The sequence below is a fragment of the Antennarius striatus genome, chromosome 7, assembly GCF_040054535.1.
Source record: "Antennarius striatus isolate MH-2024 chromosome 7, ASM4005453v1, whole genome shotgun sequence".
In the NCBI taxonomy this organism is placed as follows: Eukaryota; Metazoa; Chordata; class Actinopteri; order Lophiiformes; family Antennariidae; genus Antennarius; species Antennarius striatus.
This window is the reverse complement of record NC_090782.1, coordinates 936,566-954,190: the sequence shown is the minus strand read 5'-3', so window position 1 is coordinate 954,190 and position 17,625 is coordinate 936,566. Positions and strand designations below refer to the sequence as shown.

At 44.3% G+C, this 17,625-nt stretch overlaps 1 protein-coding gene across 1 annotated transcript; it reads right to left on the bottom strand.

Annotated features, from left to right (window-relative positions):
• Positions 1-5,955, bottom strand: LOC137599140 (extracellular calcium-sensing receptor-like). The gene is made up of 9 exons (XM_068319865.1): positions 5,846-5,955; positions 5,430-5,724; positions 5,217-5,303; positions 4,708-4,977; positions 4,353-4,559; positions 3,955-4,224; positions 3,336-3,563; positions 996-1,119; positions 1-899 (listed from the first exon to the last, which is right to left on the bottom strand). Exons 1-9 carry the CDS (start codon positions 5,953-5,955, stop codon positions 1-3), a joined length of 2,490 nt encoding a protein of 829 aa, XP_068175966.1.
• Positions 5,956-17,625: the final 11,670 nt, after the last annotated feature.

Sequence of the window (17,625 nt, the reverse complement as noted above, 5' to 3'; positions counted from 1 at the left end):
TCATCTCCCCATGATTCCTTTCTTTGTGTTCTTCTCTGGTCTAAACAGGATGATGTAACATTTAGGTCCAAAGAGTGCTACCAAGAGGCCAAAACTGGAGGCCAGGATGGCAAATACCTCCACTGCATCTGCATATTTGCCTGGAGAGTTGACATAAGCAGGGACAAAGGCGGCCCACACAGCACAGAAAATCACCATGCTGAAAGTGATAAGCTTTGCCTCATTGAAGCTGTCTGGAAGATTTCTTGCAAGAAATGCTAATAGAAAGCTGAGTATTGCCAGTGAGCCAATGTAACCAAGTAACAGAGAAAAACCAATTGTAGAACCAACAACACATTCATAAACTATCTTGTCTTTGTGGTATTTGGTGTTTTTATGGGGAACAGGTGAGGCAAACAGTAGCCACACAGCGCAGATTGCTCCCTGGATGGAAGTGAGCACAATAACTGTTGTTCTCTGCTGAACTGTACTAAACCACTTCAGTATCGCTCCACCTTCTGGCTTGGAAGCTTTGAAGACAGCCAGGACAACCATTGTTTTTACCAGAATGCATGAAACAGATAACACAAAGCTTATCCCGAATGCTGCGTGTCTCAGCTGACAGGTCCATAACTTGGGACGCCCGATGAACAGCAGTGAACACAGAAAACATAATTTCAATGAGACCAAGAGCAGGAAACTCAGCTCTGAATTATTTGCGCGTACTATTGGTGTAAAACGATGACAGATGAAGATGCCCAATATAACAGCACACAGAAATGTGCCCAGCAGTGAACCAGCTGTCAAACAGATACCAAGAGGCTCATGGTAGGAGAGAAACTCTTTCTTCTTAGGAACACAGTGGTCACGTCGGGAACTGGACCAAAAATTCTGTGGACAACTGCTGCACATCAATGAATCTGACAAAAAAGAGACAATAAAGAGTTTCATTCTTGTTATTGGTGGTTATGGTATCCTTATTGTAAAATAGAAAACGGTAAAAATTAAACACCAACCAGTTTTGTTGCTGATGGTTCCATCTGAACATGGGATGCAGTCAAAACAGCACACAGGTTCCCCTTTCTTTATGGTCATGTGGGCACCTGGCAAACAGCTGTTGCTGCAAACTGACTGGGGTGACTGAGGACAGAAAAATAAGACTTGGATTTCACATTAAAGTTAATTTTTAAAGTTACATGTTTTACATTTATCCCCTCCTTGAGTCGTCACATTTTCGTGGTGGAGGGGTTTGTGTGTCCCAATGATCCTAGGAGCTAAGCTGTCTGGGGCTTTGTGCCCCTGGCAGGGTCACCCATGACAAACAGATCCTAGGTGAGGGACCAGACAAAGGACGGCTCAGAGACCCCTAATGATGAACAAAAACAATGAACCACATTTTCCATTGCCTGGACGCGGGCCACCGGGACCCGCTCTGGAGCCAGGCCTGGAGGTGGGGCTCGAAGGCGAATGCCTGGTGACCGGGAGTGCACCCCATGGGGCCCGGTCGCGCACAGCCCGAAAGGACAACGTGTAGTCGGGTGCATTGTGAGCTGGGTGAAGCCGAAGGCGGGGACCTTGGCGATCCAGAAGCTAGCTCTTGGGACGTGGAATGTCACCTCTCTGGCAGGGAAAGAGCCCGAGATGGTGTGTGAGGTGGAGGGGGAAGCAGTGCAGTATCAACACTGTGTATAGTGGGGACGGGGCGCTGCTGACCTCAACTCGGGATGTTGTGACTCGGTGGGGAGAGTACTTCGAAGACTTCCTGAATTCCGGCGATACGCCTTCCCATGAGGAAGCTGAGTCTGGGTTCTCTGAGACGGGCTCTCCTATCTCTGGGGTTGAGGTTATCGAGGTGACAGGGCCCCGGGGGTGGATGAGGTCTGCCCGGAGTTCCTAAAGGTTCTGGATGTTGTGGGGATGTCCTGGTTGACACACCTCTGCAACATTGCGTGGACGTCGGGGACAGTGCCTCTGGATTGGCAGACTGGGGTGGTGGTCCCCCTTTTTAAGAAGGGGAACCGGAGGGTGTGTTCCAACTACAGGGGGATCACACTCCTCAGCCTCCCTGGCAAAGTCTATTCAGGGGTTGTGGAGAGGAGGGTCCATCGGGAAGTCGAATCTCGGATTCAGGAGGAGTAGTGTGGTTTTCGTCCTGGCCGTGGAACAGTGGACCAGCTCTACACCCTCTGCAGGGTCCTTGAGGGTGCATGGGAGGTCGCCCAACCAGTCTACATGTGTTTTGTGGACTTGGAGAAGGCGTTCGACCGTGTTCTTTGGGGGGTTTTGTGGGAGGTGCTTCGGGAGTATGGGGTACCGAAACCCTTGATAAGGGCTGTTCGGTCCCTGTACGACCGATGTCAGAGTTTGGTCCGCATTGCCGGCAGTAAATCGGATTTGTTTCCAGTGAGGGTTGGACTCCGCCAAGGCTGCCCTTTGTCACCGATTCTGTTCGTAACTTTTATGGACAGAATTTCTACGCACAGCCAAGGCGTTGAGGGAGTCCTGTTTAGTGGCCTCAGTATTGCGCCTCTGCTTTTTGCGGATGACGTGGTGCTGTTGGCTTCATCAAGCTGTGATCTCCAACTCTCACTGGAGCGGTTCGCAGCCGAGTGTGAAGCAGTTGGGATGAGAATCAGCACCTTCAAATCTGAGATTATGGTCCTCAGTCGGAAAAGGGTGGAGTGCCCTCTCCAGGTTGGGGATGAGATCCTGCCCCAAGTGGAGGAGTTCAAGTATCTCGGGGTCTCATTCACTAGTGAGGGTATGATGGAGCGGGAGATCAACAGGCGGGTTGGTGCAGCGTCTGCAGTGATGCGGACTCTGTATTGGTTCGTCGTGAAGAAGGAGCTGAGCCGAAAGGCAAAGTTCTCGATTTACCGGTCGATCTACATTCCTATCCTCACCTATGGTCAAGAGCTGTGGGTCGTGACCGAAAGAACAAGATCCTGGTTACAAGTGGACGAAATTAGTTTCCTCCGCAGGGTGTCCGGGCTCTCTCTTAGAGATAGGGTGAGAAGTTTGGTAATCCGGGAGGGACTCAGTCGATCCGCTGCTCCTCTGCATCGAGAGGAGCCAGATGAGGTGGCTCGGGCATCTGGTCAGGATGCCTCCTGGACGCCTCCCTGGTGAGGTGTTCGTGGCACATCCTACCGGGAGGAGGCCCCCGGGGACGACCCCGACACGCTGGAGAGACTCTGTCTCCCAGCTGGCCTGGGAACGCCTTGGGATTCTCCCGGAGGAGCTGGACGAAGTGGCTAGGGAGAGGGAAGTCTGGGCTTCCCTGCTCAAGCTGCTGCCCCCATGACCCGACCCCGGATAAGTGGAAGAAGATGGATGGATGGATGAAGAAAAAATACCTTGTTTGATTCAAAGTTCCAGAAGATTTTGTCTTCATCAATTGTAAGTTTTTCACTCTTGGAGACCAAACTCTTCACCACTCCCACATTCTGAACTTTAACTTTTCCATCAGGCAGCGGAAGCCAGTTCACAACATCATAGATTGGTAAAGCATCACCATTTTCATCAAATGACACCTGATCACCAAATGATGTAGTGAAGTTTACTTTTTCCAAATAATGCAAAAGCTGCAAATGAATATGAGGGTAAAACATGAATTAAAGTTAAATATTAGATTATATACACTGTGTATATATATAGATGTATAACACTGTAAAATATTTACACAATAACATAATAAATCAAATTCAACAATTTTCAAAACATAAGAACAGTAATACAGGATTCACACTTCTATGAGTCACAAAAGTGCTTCAATAACTCTATCAGTGTGGGAAAAGGTAATGCGGATAGTAGGTGGTTTAATATCAGTATGGGGAGAGTTCAGAAATGTTTAAATTATCGTAAATAAGATAGTTTGTCTCTATATCTTGGAATTTAGTTTTTGTGGGTGGTTCCTGAAACACATTAACCACGAGTAAGGAGGGATTACTGTATATTGATTATAAATGATCTGACCTGCCATGGCTCCATCTTTTGTAAGGTAGCACAGCTGTTCCCATTGAAAGGCCCTCTCCCTGGCTCACATTGTAGCAGGTCATTGAGTGCATGTGCCAGAGCATAAACAGCTTTGTAAATGTTATATTCAGGTCTAAGGTTAGAAACATCCAAAAACTCGTTCTGCACATCTTCTATGTTTTCCTCTCCAGTGCAAAGTTGCATCCCATTTTCTGCCCCATTTTTCAGATCAAATTTACACTGGAACATGTATTCCCAAAATTCTTTCACCTGAAATGCAATATATTATAAATTTAATAATGATGTAAATAAAAATGCTACTTTTTAAATTCATCATTGTTACACATTTTTAATATGCTTTTAATACTTTATGTACAAGTATTTATTACATGTCTTACCAAGCTGTTTCCATGGTTGACACTGTCATTTGGGTCAGGTCTTGTTTGTAAGAGAAATTCCCTGAGCCCTGGCATTTCTCCTTGACGAATTGCAATTCCTAGTGTGCCACTGAGGTAGGGCATGAAACGGGGTGTGTGCAGCACGGCTGCTGTGCTCCAAGCTTCACTTGCCATCCACTGTCGACCTGTAACATTCTGCCTCGCCACCTGCATATAATATTATATAAAATATATATATTTACATGTTTCAGACTTTTGAAAAATGTAATGTTCTTTGCTTGCAAGAATTCCTTTGACTTCTGTCAGTTATTTCAGTGGAACAGTTAAAAACTGTAAAAAGTGTACAAGACGAAACCTCTTCCATGAGCTGAATCATAAGGAAGTCATGTGCAAACACCACAACCACACGAGCTGTTGACGTCTTTATCACATTCACAATCCTAGTGGTTTCAGGTGGGTCACTTTCCCAGGGTAAAACTTTTAAGTAAGCCAGACAGCCTCCACCAGAATGAGTCAGGTCAGACTGGAAGGAACGGGCAGCATGGACTCCATAGTCATCATCACTGACCAGCAGGCCCACCCACGTCCAGCCAAAGTGCTTTAAAATATTAATCATAGCACGAACCTAAGTACACATGAAGGCGACAATGGATTATTTCACAAACACTTATTTTAAAATTTGATAAACAACCAGATTGCTGCAATTTAGGGAGCTCTTACATACACAATACATTACTTAAAGGAATTCAGTGTAATACATGGTATTATGATCAGGATTTTATATCATCAGGATTAATGTTGACAAGACTGGCATACTACTTTAGACTGTCCAAGACTGAAGAACTCAGTTTTTATTTGTATTACCTGAAAAGCATCACTGGGAATAGTCCTGAAGAAGGACGGAAACCGCTGACGATCAGTCAGACAGGAACATGTGGAAAAATAACTCACCTACAATGAAATATAATTTGCTCATCTCGTTTATCACATATTCACATTTGTGAAGTCTGTGTTTTTAGTTTGAATGATACAGAATGGTATATTCAAATATGATAATATAGAGACCAGATGACTTACTATGGGCATTTTGAATAATCCTAGCATATCAGCAATGGCAACAGAAGAAGAAGATGAGGAATCACCCACAATCCCCAGGACTGGATGGCTTCCTAAACAGTTGTTTTGCAGGAGAAACTCTTCATCTTGACCATTTGTCAGTGATAATACGGTACTTAATCCAACAACCAGTGTAACACAGTTGTCATACAAACTGTATCCCAGAGTCACATTCGGAAGCATACTGGTGTTCTTGTTGATCTCATCAATAGCAAAGGCCATGGTCATGGCAAACCTAAATCCTGCAATGTCAAAGCTAACATAAAATCAGCATAATGTAGCACTAAAAGTTATGAATGTACATGTATCATACTGTATACACACAGATGTATAACACAATATAACTTACATATACTGCAATATACAGTAAAACTTACCCTTTGCATGTGTGCCTTTGTGGCTTTGAAGTAAAACTCCACTTTGGGAAGACAGAGGTATGGTGGGCTTTGAATATCCCACCTAGTACCACATCACCAGGTTTGTGCATTTCATTAAGAAAAAACCTTTTCCATAATTTACAGGAAGAGGTAAATGCAACATCAAAATGGGTGGATAAGAAAAATAACAAAATAAGGAAGACATATGAGGTTAAATGCATTTTAATGCTAATCCACATAATTCCCTTCCTAGTTTCTCAACTGTTACTGTTTTCACTCTGATGTTTGTTATTTTTATTGCAGGCCTGATGTCACTAAAGGTTCCACCCTGTTGTTGTTCAAGTTGAACACCACCCATTCGGGCAGCTTGAACGCCGCCCAGAAGGAGATGTTTATTTACGAAACCCCAAACCAGTGAAGTTTGCACATTTTGTAAATTGTGAATAAAAACAGAATAAATTGATTTGCAAATCCCTTCCAACTTATATTCAATTGCATACACAGCAAAGACAATATACTTAATGTTTAAACTGGTAAACGTTGCTGTTTTTTGCAAATATTAGCTCATTTGGAATTTGATGCCTGCAACATGTTTTAAATAGCTGGCACAAGTGGCAAAAAAGACTGAGAAATTGTCAAACAGTTTAAGTTTAAGAACAATATTTTTTAAGGAGGTATTGCAAGGAATTTAAGGATTTGATCATCTATGGTCCGTAATATCATCAAAAGGTTCAGAGAAAATGGAGGAATTATTGTATGTAAGCGGCATGGCCGAAAACCAGCATTGAATGCCCATGACCTTCGATCCATCTGGCGGTACTGCATCACAAATTGACATCACCGTGTGAAGGATATCACCACATGGGCTCAGAAACACTTCAGAAAACCGCTGTCAATAACTACAGTTTGTTGCTACATCTGTAAGTTAAAACTCTACTAGCAGAGCAAAAGCCACTTATCAACCACACCCAGAAACGCTACCGGCTTCGCTGGAAGCTCATCTAAGATGGACTGATGCACCATGGAATAGTGTTCTGTGGTCTGACAAGTCAACACTTTAAATTATTTTTGGAAAATGTGATTGTCTTGTCCTCCAGACCAAAGAGGAAAAAAAAAAATCGAACCGTTAAAGGCGCAAAGCTCAAGTGCCAGTATCTGTGATGGTATGGGGGTGTATTAATGCCCAAGGCTAGGGCAACTTACACATCTGCGAAGGCACCATTAATGCTCAAAGGTACATACAAGTTTTGGAGCAACATATGTTTCCATCCAAGCAGCGTCTTTTTCATGGACGCCCCTCCTTATTTCAGCAAGACAAAGCAAAGCCACATTCTACTGGTGTTACAACAGCGTGGCTCTGTAGTAAAAGGGTTTGAGTACTAGACTGTATCCCAGACCTGTCCCCCACTGAAAATGTGTGGCGCATTATGAAACGTAAAATACAATAACAAAGACCCCAGACTGTTTAACAACTTAAGCTGTACATTAGGCAAAACACCCCAAATGGACATAGTGTCGATTGGGGGTGTTCAAGATTGTCTTCAACTCATCCCACTCTCTAATGCACACATGGCGGTAAGTGATGCAATACATATATGTTAATGCACCATTTTTGACACCTCTCGTGGCGGACCTGCCAACCAGCAACGATCAAGATGGCAGGCAAGAGGTCCCCACCCTCGACGTTCTCTGCCGCCACCTCGTGGACAGCAGGTGCACAACCAACAGTACCTGCCCCCTGGTGGACAGTATCCGCAATGAAGATGCCCTGAACCCACAGACATAGGCATGCAGGAGCCTATGATCACCATGACGGTAGGAGGAATGTCCATTCCCTTTATGGTTGATACCGGAGCTCGTTTTTCAACTCTCCAACAGCTTCCTCCTGGCGCCTATGTAACTGACAACGTGATACCACTTGTTGGTTTCAAGGGTGAAGAAATTTCCCTGCATATGACTTTGTCAATCGTTGTTGATGTTAACAACCAAAGACTTTCACATTCATTTATTTTGGCTCCTTCTAGTCCAGCTAAGTTGTTGGGCCGAGATCTGCTGGTGAAATTGTGTCCGCTCGTCAGGTGTTCTGCGGATGGACTTTGGGTTACATTTCCTGACGGAACTACCACCCATTGCATCTCTGCTACTGACTCTGCCTCAATGTTACCAGTTTTTAGGCCTGATGCCATTGTGTGTGCCCCTGCTGACATCTACTGGGCACTGGTGGACACTGACTCCAAACCATGGACTGATGCTGAGAAGTTATGGTCGCTTTGGTCACCCTGGGTTCGTAACCTCTGCCCCTATGACATGGTTTCTGACTCGTTGCATTGCACCTTGTACTATGACAGACATGATGACTCTGTATTCCAGGAAGCCTTCCGAGAGGTAGATGGCTCTCTTTGGGAACTAAAGGTCCATGATCTTTTTGTCGGTGGCCAGGGTGTTGCCTGGTCTGTCTCTTTGACACCGGAACAGCTGGAATGGTATTGCATGGCAGATCCTCCTGATCCATCCATCCCTCCTTGCGTTCCCAATATCTCTTTGGCTGTCTCTCCCAAACATACACAGAAAGACTTGGGCCCTTTCATCAAAGCCTGCGTGGAGACCTCTGATTGGATCTCGACTCTTCATTCTGATTTGTGGTTTTCACCATCGCTTGATGCATATCGCATCAGCTCTCTGGAATTTTTGATTCCCTCTATTCTTGAGCACCTACTTTTGTACAGACACCACGGCAGAGAAACCACCGGTAGTGATGCTGCTTTTGATCTTTTGGCATCACTTCCTCCCGCACTTTGGACCCAAGGTCCTACAGATGTGGGCCTTTGTAATGTTGCCCCTGTAACATTTGACATGACCCCAGGTCCTCTTTGGATACCACAGTATCCCAAAAAAGTCATGAGGTCGATTGGGAATCACAGACACCCTTGACGGGCTGATAAAAGCTGGTGTCATTGTCGAAATACCATATTCTTCTTTTAACACTCCCATCCTGCCTGTTGAGAAAAAGGACACAAGAAAATGTAAGATGGTTCATGATTTGAGAGCTATTAATGCTGCTGTCACCACTCCCACTCTTCTGGTTCCGAATCCACATGCTGCACTGTCTCAATTGTCTCCTACTCATACTTATTGCACGGTAATTGATCTTGCAAATGCTTTCTTCAGCATTCCTCTCCATACATCAATGGGACCTTGTTTTGCCTTCACCTGGAACAACAAGAGATACTCTTAAGATCGATTGTCTCAAGGTTTTGTCCTGTCACCTGGACTTTTCAATGCCTATTTGAGAGACCTCCTTCGTCCATTGTCTCTTCCACCTGGTGTTCTTTTGGTTCAATATGTTGATGACCTCCTTCTGGCTGCTCCCTCGCAACAAGCCTGTCTGACTGCCACACATCCTCTCCTCCTGCGGCTGCATGAGATTGGGCTGAAAGTTTCTAAGGCTAAACTTCAAATAGCCAGGACTCAAGTTTCTTTCTTAGGCTGTTGTGTTTCCCGGCTGGGAACAGGTCTCTCGCCTTCTCATAAAGAAGACATTCTGCACTCTCCCAAACCACTCAATGTCAAACAGATGCTGGGGTTCCTTGGTCTTCGCAATTACTCTTGTCATCACATTCCTGATTTATCTGACTGCACACAACCTCTTCGTGCTATGGTCAACCTTGTTGGCATGCGAAACCTTACTGCCACGTTGGACTGGACCCCTGCTGTTGAGGCAGCCTTCTCACACCTTAAATGCTGCCTTTCGTCTGCAGCCTCGCTCGCTATCCCCAGATATGACCAGATGTTCTTTCTGGATGTTGCTGAAAAAGCATCCAGCATTTCTGCTGTGCTTTTTCAGAAGGGGGATAGTGGAGAACGGAATGTTTGCATGTATGTTTCAACTCCATTGGACAACTATGAAAAATGTCAAATTCCATGTTCGTCTTTCGCATCAGCCCTTGCTAGAATAGTTCAGAAAACTGCAAATATGGTGCTACAACATCCATTGACAATCAGAACTGGACATGACACCGTTCAGTACATCACAAGTCAACTCTTCACCATGACAGGTGGACGACAAAGGAAAATTGAAGCAGCCCTCACTCAACCACACATCGTCTTTGTCCACAGTGGAATCAACATGGCAGTAGGACTGATTGAAGTAGAACCACATTACTGTACAGAGAAAATTCAGAAAGACAGAAAACCAAGAGAAGACTTGTACGAGCAACCACTGACAGACCCTGACTTGACACTGTTCACAGATGGATGTTGTTTCAAAGGTATTGACGGCCTGCAATCAGGCTATGCTGTTGTCCAATACCAAGATGACAATTTCACAGAATTCAAAGCAGAAAGACTTGACGAAGCACAGTCAGCACAGAGAGCTGAAATAGTTGCAGTTGCAGAAGCGTTAAAGTATGCTGCTGGACGAACTGTAAACATCTTCACTGATTCAGCTTATGCTCACCTTGTTGTACATACTGCTCTAAGAGAATGGCAAAGAAATGACTTCCAGACAGCTTCCGGTAGTCCAATCAAGCACCTGGATGACGTAATGTATCTCCAGGAAATGCTAATGCTACCACGAGAAGTAGCAGTAATCAAATGTCACGGACATTCAAAGAAAAAGGATTTTGTGGCACAAGGAAATGATGCTGCAGATGCAGCCACCACTTCAACTCTCGGTGAGTAATGCAGAACTTGAAAGTCACATAACGAATGCAATGATCCGAGAGTGGCAGGTACAAGCAAGTCCAGAAGAAAGGAGTATGTGGAGTTCCAAAAGGGGTGAGAAAGATAAAGAAGGAATTTGGAGAAAAGAATGTAAGCCTCAAAACACAATTGAAAATTTTAATTCAAGAAGCCCATGGACCATGCCATGTAGGCACGGATGAAACACTGAGACGACTCCGTGACTGGTGGCATCCGTTCATGAGAACAATAGTTAAAAGTGAACTGCAGGACTGCAGTGTTTGCAACAGACATAATTGTCTGCCAACGACCAAACCACCTCAAGGGGTGCAGGATCATGACGTAACAGCGCCTGGTCAGGTGATTTCAATGGATTTCACTGACATGATTAAGTCGGTGTCAGGTTACCGCTATCTGTTGGTGATAGTGGACTCATTTTCAGGGTGGCCAGAAGCTTATCCCTGCAAAGCAGAAACAGCTGCTTCTGTTGTGAAACATCTTGTGAATCATTATATTCCGACTCATGGGTTTCCGAGGAAAATTCGATCTGACAGTGGAACTCATTTCAAAAACAGACATCTTCAACAGGTTGAACGCATGTTGGGTTTGAAACACACTTTTGGTTCCGTGTACCATCCACAGTCTCAAGGAAAGGTTGAGAGAATGAACAGAAACATCAAGGAAAAGATGGCCAAGGCTTTGGCCTCCACCTCAATGAATTGGCTGCAACCCCTACCAGTAGCCCTAATGAATGTCATTGAATTCCTCCACAGGCTGGACTCCACTCGAGACTCACACTAACAGACCTTTTCCAGGTCCAACAGCTCCACTGGAACCCGACCCAACGATCCAAGGCCCAAAAGGCCTCCAAGAACTAACCATCAATTTTTCTCACTTGACAGGTCCGCATGAGGTGCCCCCGAAATGCGTGAATGTGTGTGAATATGTATGGCTGAGGGTATTTAAAAGGAAATGGTCTGAACTTAGGTGGACAGGTCCCTACCAAGTCACTGAGCGAACGGGAACTGCAGTCCGTTTGCTAGGAAAGGGGGACACCTGGTTTCATCTGACATCCACTAGGCCTGCAAAGACCTCAACGGGAGTTGCTCTCCCTTCTCCACAACCAGGAAGCTGCTCAACCAGCGTTCTGGACCAGTTCAACCCAGAGGAAAAGGTGCAAGACCTCCCTCTCATATCATCAGTAAGATGGGAACAATAATTAAATCAACTGTTGGATGTATTGTGATACCCCGACCCTGCTGGTATTTTGGAATAAGGTTTGTGGTTGAACTCTTTCAAGTTCAAAAGGGGGAATGATGCTGTACATATATGTTAACACAGCACTTTTGACAATTTGCATTACAACTGCACCATTTTTAACACTTTGAATCACATCTTATAATTCACTATTGTAAATCACCACTTTTTAATTAGTGTGCCTGTTAAACCATCTTTACCTTGCAGATAACACAATAACTTACAACATCTTAAATGTGACCTCTGACTGAAGAATTATGTGGTTCTGCCAGCATGTCCTTGAGTGGATCCTGCAGCTGCGAGATAGTAGAGTGAGCCTCCCCAGAACATGAAATATTTGCCACAATGTGGGAAAATGGAGAAAATCTTGTGGTGGCATCGTCTAATAGGATGAGAGTTAGATCATCCCATGTGAACACCTACTAGTAAGGATATAAATATTGTATGTATATTATGGCTCTTTGCACACAGCTTGGAGTTTCTTTCCTGTTAGTCTCTGTGCCCAGAAATTTCTGTAAATAAAGTACTTTGTGTTTTTGCAACTTTACTTGGTTTTGTCCTGTTTATTTAACTTCGAAAAGAAATTGTCCTAGTTCAAGATCAACGAATACGTCGAAAGGCCACGAGGTCAGCTGTCCTCCAGGACCAGGTTTTCCGGCCTTTCCTTCATACGCATGGTAAAGATGGTAAGAAGCTTGGTAAAGATGATATCTTGCTGCAAAATCTGAAATGCAAATGAGATAAATGGAAGAGGATACTTGTTCTTGATTGTGATTAGACACTCCTAATAGAGATAGCATATAGGGTCTTGTCCTTCTTCTCCATGAAAAAAACCCTGCACACGCAGCAGAAGAAGAATGTCAAATAATGCCTTCTGTCAGTGATTCCTGGAGGTAAAACCACAAGAGGACATAAGCCAGTGTCTTATTGTGCCTGTCCCAAGCCTGGATAAATACAGACGGTTGCATCAGGAAGGGCATCCGGCATTAAACTTTTGCCAAATCAAACATGCAAATCAAACCTATGACTTCCATACCCTTCTCATTTACAGTATACCTTTATCTCAAATTACTTTCAAATTATAAAGAGTGTATAATAAATAAAGTCACCCTACAGAACCTAAACGGCTGCCCACACTCCCCCCACCCCACTCCTAAACCAAAACACCAAAGCACCAAAAGACAAAATAAGAAAACACTCATACAGATTTTTCAACACTTTAGTGCAACTTTCAACATCAACTAGTGCAACATCAATAGTGCAACTTTCTTTAGTACAACAAAAAAAAACAACAAAAGACAACAAATAAAACATTTTCAAGCTTTCAACTTTCAAGCAGAGGTTATATTAACTTAAAAAAGGGGAAAAAAAGAGGTAGCCATTAATAATGTTTTCAAGAAAAGTGCCTCTTTACTCTGCAGTCCTTGATACATCTTGAAGCACTCAATGTGTAGTGGTGCCTTGCATTTCTCACAAGCACAGGTAGTGCGCTTGTCACAACGGCGACATCTCTGGAAACGCTGCATGGTGTTTATTGGCCAGTGCGAAGCATTATCATATCTTGCCTGATCTTCAACAGAAGCAGCCATTAGAGATCTCCTTCCGTGGCTTAGTGGTTTTGTGCCAAAGCTTTGCATAAGGGACTGTGCGACGATGCGTTGGAAAGTTAGCAGGTCGACGGTCCCTCCCATGTCTCGGTAAAAGAGATGGCTGTTCACAAGAGCACTGTTGAGTGCCCATGCAAAGATGGGCCACCACCACTTCTTCTTCGACCTGATTGAAATGCTGTATCTTGAAACCTGTTGGTCATGAAGGTCAACACCACCCACCACCCATGTGCTTATTGTATCTGCTGATACAGGTTGGTTGTTTGACTTTCTCGATGGCATGCCGCTGCCTGTTCCATCTATTGATGGTCACCTCACTGTATTTATCTTCCATGTTGCTTGCCACTGTGACAACATTGTTGTCCTTCCACCGAACCATCAGCTTCTCTCCTTGACAGAGTACTTCAGAAGTTCCCCGGGGGAGCTTCATGAAGGTCTTCTGAGAAGTGAATGGGATGTCAAACAGACGGTTCTGCCTTACAGTTCCAGAACTCCCATATCCCCATTTTGTCATCTCATCGAGGAGAGAAAGTGTGGTGAACAGGTTGTCAAGTTTCAAGTTTATTTATTTTTATATAGCCCAGATTCACAAACAATGTCTCAAAGGGCTTTACAATCTGCACATGGACGATATCCCTATGACCTTTGTGCACTGCAAGCAGTGCGACCCTCGCATCGGATAAGGAACAACTCCCCCCAAAACCCTTTTAACAGGGGGAAAAATGGATGGGAGAAACCTCAGGAAGACTGCAGAGGAGGGACCCCTCTTCCAGGAGTGGACAGATGAAGCAATAGATACCGCATGTACAGATTAACAACACAATAATAATAACAGTAACAATAATAAATGTATGACAAAGGCACGCTGATCCATCCAGTACAGCGAGTCATCACCAGCCGATGAAGCACACAGAGGTCACCGATTGCCGAGGATCCACCACTCTGAGGACAGACCAAACAGTGCCTAAGCCATTGAGCTCAAAAAAGTTATAGTTTAAGGTTACTCTGGCAAAACCCCAAAACCACAGCAGAACCAAATGAGGCAGAGCCAGCACTCCCCTAGTGGATGGTGAAACAGGACCACTGTACAGCTTGTGCTATCGCCAGCCACGGAAGCAGACAGAGGTAGCCGATTGCCGATGATCCACCACACAAAAGCCTGTGAGAGAGAACAGGAGAAGAAGGGAGAGAGACAGAGAGAGCAGGGGGAGAGTGGTGCTAGAGGGACCAGAATAGCAGAGAATTAATGGGAGGCAGGGGCCTAACTAAGAAATCCTATGACTCGTCGGCAGGACTAGGCTAAACCTAAACATTGAGACCGCCACCCCCGATATTACTTATATGTTAGGTCGAACAGATAAGTTTTGAGTTTAGATTTAAAGACATTTACAGATTCAGACTGTCTAATACTTATAGGGAGGTTATTCCACAAGAAAGGGGCACGATAGGAGAAGACCCTCTGGCCAGCTGACTTCTTTTTAACTCTAGGAACACACAAGAGACCTGTATTCTGAGAGCGGAGAGCCCTAGTCGGCGTGTAAGGTTTAACAAGATCAGACAGATAGGTTGGAGCAAGCCCATTAATGCTTTTGTATGTTAATAAGAGTACCTTAAAATCGGATCTAACATGAATCGGGAGCCAGTGTAATGCAGCTAAAACTGGGGTGATATGGTCAAATTTCCTAGTTTTAGTTAATATTCTTGCTGCTGTGTTCTGAACCATCTGAAGGCCCCTAGTTCTAGACCGAGGCAACCCTGATAACAGAACATTACAATAGTCAAGTCTAGAGGACACAAAGGCATGAATCAAAATTTCTGCATCAGCCATGGCTAAAGAGGACCTAATTTTGGAAATATTACGTAGATGAAAGAAGGCGATCTTTGTCACCTCTTTAATATGCTTGTCAAAGGCAAGAGTTGAATCTAACATTACTTATGCAATTTCCTCCGGGATTAATAAAGTATCTATCTATCTATCTATCTATCTATCTATCTATCTATCTATCTATCTATCTATCTATCCAAGGTTCTTGACTGTTGAACTATGGGTTATAAGACAGTTATCTACAGATATTGTTAGGTGTTGAAATTGGTTTATATGTCGCGCAGGGCCAATGATTAACATTTCAGTTTTGTCTGGGTTTAGGAGCAAGAAATTACTGGACATCCAACTATTCACAGCAGAAAGACAGGCCTCTAGTTTAATTAATTCAGATCGATCATCTGCTTTTATGGGCATGTAAAGTTGTGTGTCATCAGCATAACAGTGGAAACTTATTCCAAAGCTGCGTATAATTTGACCAAGAGGTGCAACATACAGGGAGAATAACAGAGGACCAAGTACAGACCCCTGAGGTACGCCATATTTGACGTCGGAGGATGCAGAAGTTTTATTATTGTAGGAGACAAATTGTGTCCTATCAGATAGATAAGATTTTAACCAAGCCAGAGCTAACTCACAGACACCAAACTGTCTCTCCAGTCGATCAAGGAGTATACAGTGATCTATAGTATCAAACGCTGCACTAAGATCCAAAAGAAGGAGAACAGAAGTGGTATCAGAGTCCAGATTTAATAGGAGATCATTCACAACTTTGGTAAGTGCTGTTTCAGTGGAATGGCGGGCCCAAAAAGCTGATTGGAATGGTTCGAAAAGACCGCTTAATGATAAATAATCTAAGAACTGTTGAGATACTACCCTTTCTAGTACTTTAGATAAGAATGGAAGGTTAGAAACTGGTCTATAATTATTTAAAGACTCTTGGTTGAGATGTGGCTTTTTAAGCAGAGGTTTAACTACGGCCGCTTTAAAGCTAATGGGAACAACACCAGTTGCAAGAGAAAGATTAACTACATTTAACATAGTAGGGCCCAGCAATGGCCATAATTCTTTAACTAGTTTAGCAGGGAGTGGGTCTAAGAGGCATGTAGTAGGTTTAGAGATCGAGACCAACTTCGATAAATCTTCCAGAGAGACAGTCTCAAAGTGTATTAAAGAGAGAAGTTTGGTTTTAACACCCAGAGAAGGAACCACATCAAATTTTGATCCAGGTGAAGCTGAAGAAGTAATTTTATGTCTAATGTTATCAATTTTACGGCAGAAAAAATCTTGAAAATCATCAGCCGCCAATAACAAGCTGCTTGCCGTTGGCTGTTTCTGGGTCATGGAAGAACTTGCAACCTTGAGGCACCTGAGCTTGCTCTGCCAGACCGAAGACAACACTGGGTCCCTGACCAAGCCCTGTGTCAGGGAGGAGAGTTTGCAATCCAGCATATGGCTCCATGTGGTACATGTATCCACTGGATGAGGCAAGGCTCCATAGCTTGAAGCCAAAATGAATTGGTTTACCCCTGATGAATTGTTTACATCCATGCCGGCCATAGTATGGGATCATGCTCTCATCCACTAACAGCGATTCCTGAAATTGCATGACTGATTGAGCTCAGAGAAGATTGGACGAACCTTAAAGAATGGGTCAGCAGGGATCTTTGTGTTGTCAACCACATGAACTGAGGCCATGACGTCATCAAAGCGATTCCTCCACATCGCATCTGAAATCATCTCATTGTGTACATCACTGTCAGTTGAGCAGTACATGTGTCTTCTTGGTACAGTGTTGTATCCACTTGTGAGGAGGATCCCATAGAAGGTGAGAAGCTCATCCATACTCAGATTCAGATACTTGCCCTTGGTCTGGGTAGAGTAGAGGTTGGACATTTCAATAGTAATTTCTCTCAGGGTGGGGGGATAAATCAGTAGGAAAAGATCCATTGGATGGGGGTTGTTTTGTTTCACACATTCTGCAGCATTTGGGCTGTATACTTTGTGTTCTGGAATGCCTGTTTTGGTAGGCCTCTTTGAGTGTTTGAACGCTCTCTTTATTTTTGACTGCAACAAGCTTTGCTCTTGGCTCTTCTGGCTGCCCTCTCCGGTGGCGAGAGACGCTTGAGTCTTCTGATCGCCTCTGCTGGCGGCTGGTGGATGCCAAGTTCTCTGACTGTCCCCTACGGCAGCTAGAGACCCTTGAGTCTTTGGACTGGCTCTCATTGTTATGTTGTGGTGTTGGAGGGCCGGTATGGTGGATGGGAGAAAGGGGTGTGGTGATGAGGTCACCGTCATCGTCATCTACTTGCAGAAGTTCAGCATTTGCGTTCAGTAGCCTGGCTGGCAAATGGCCTCTTTGCCCCTCATAGTCCGTGTCTGACCCATCGCTATCACAATCAGTTAGGACAGCC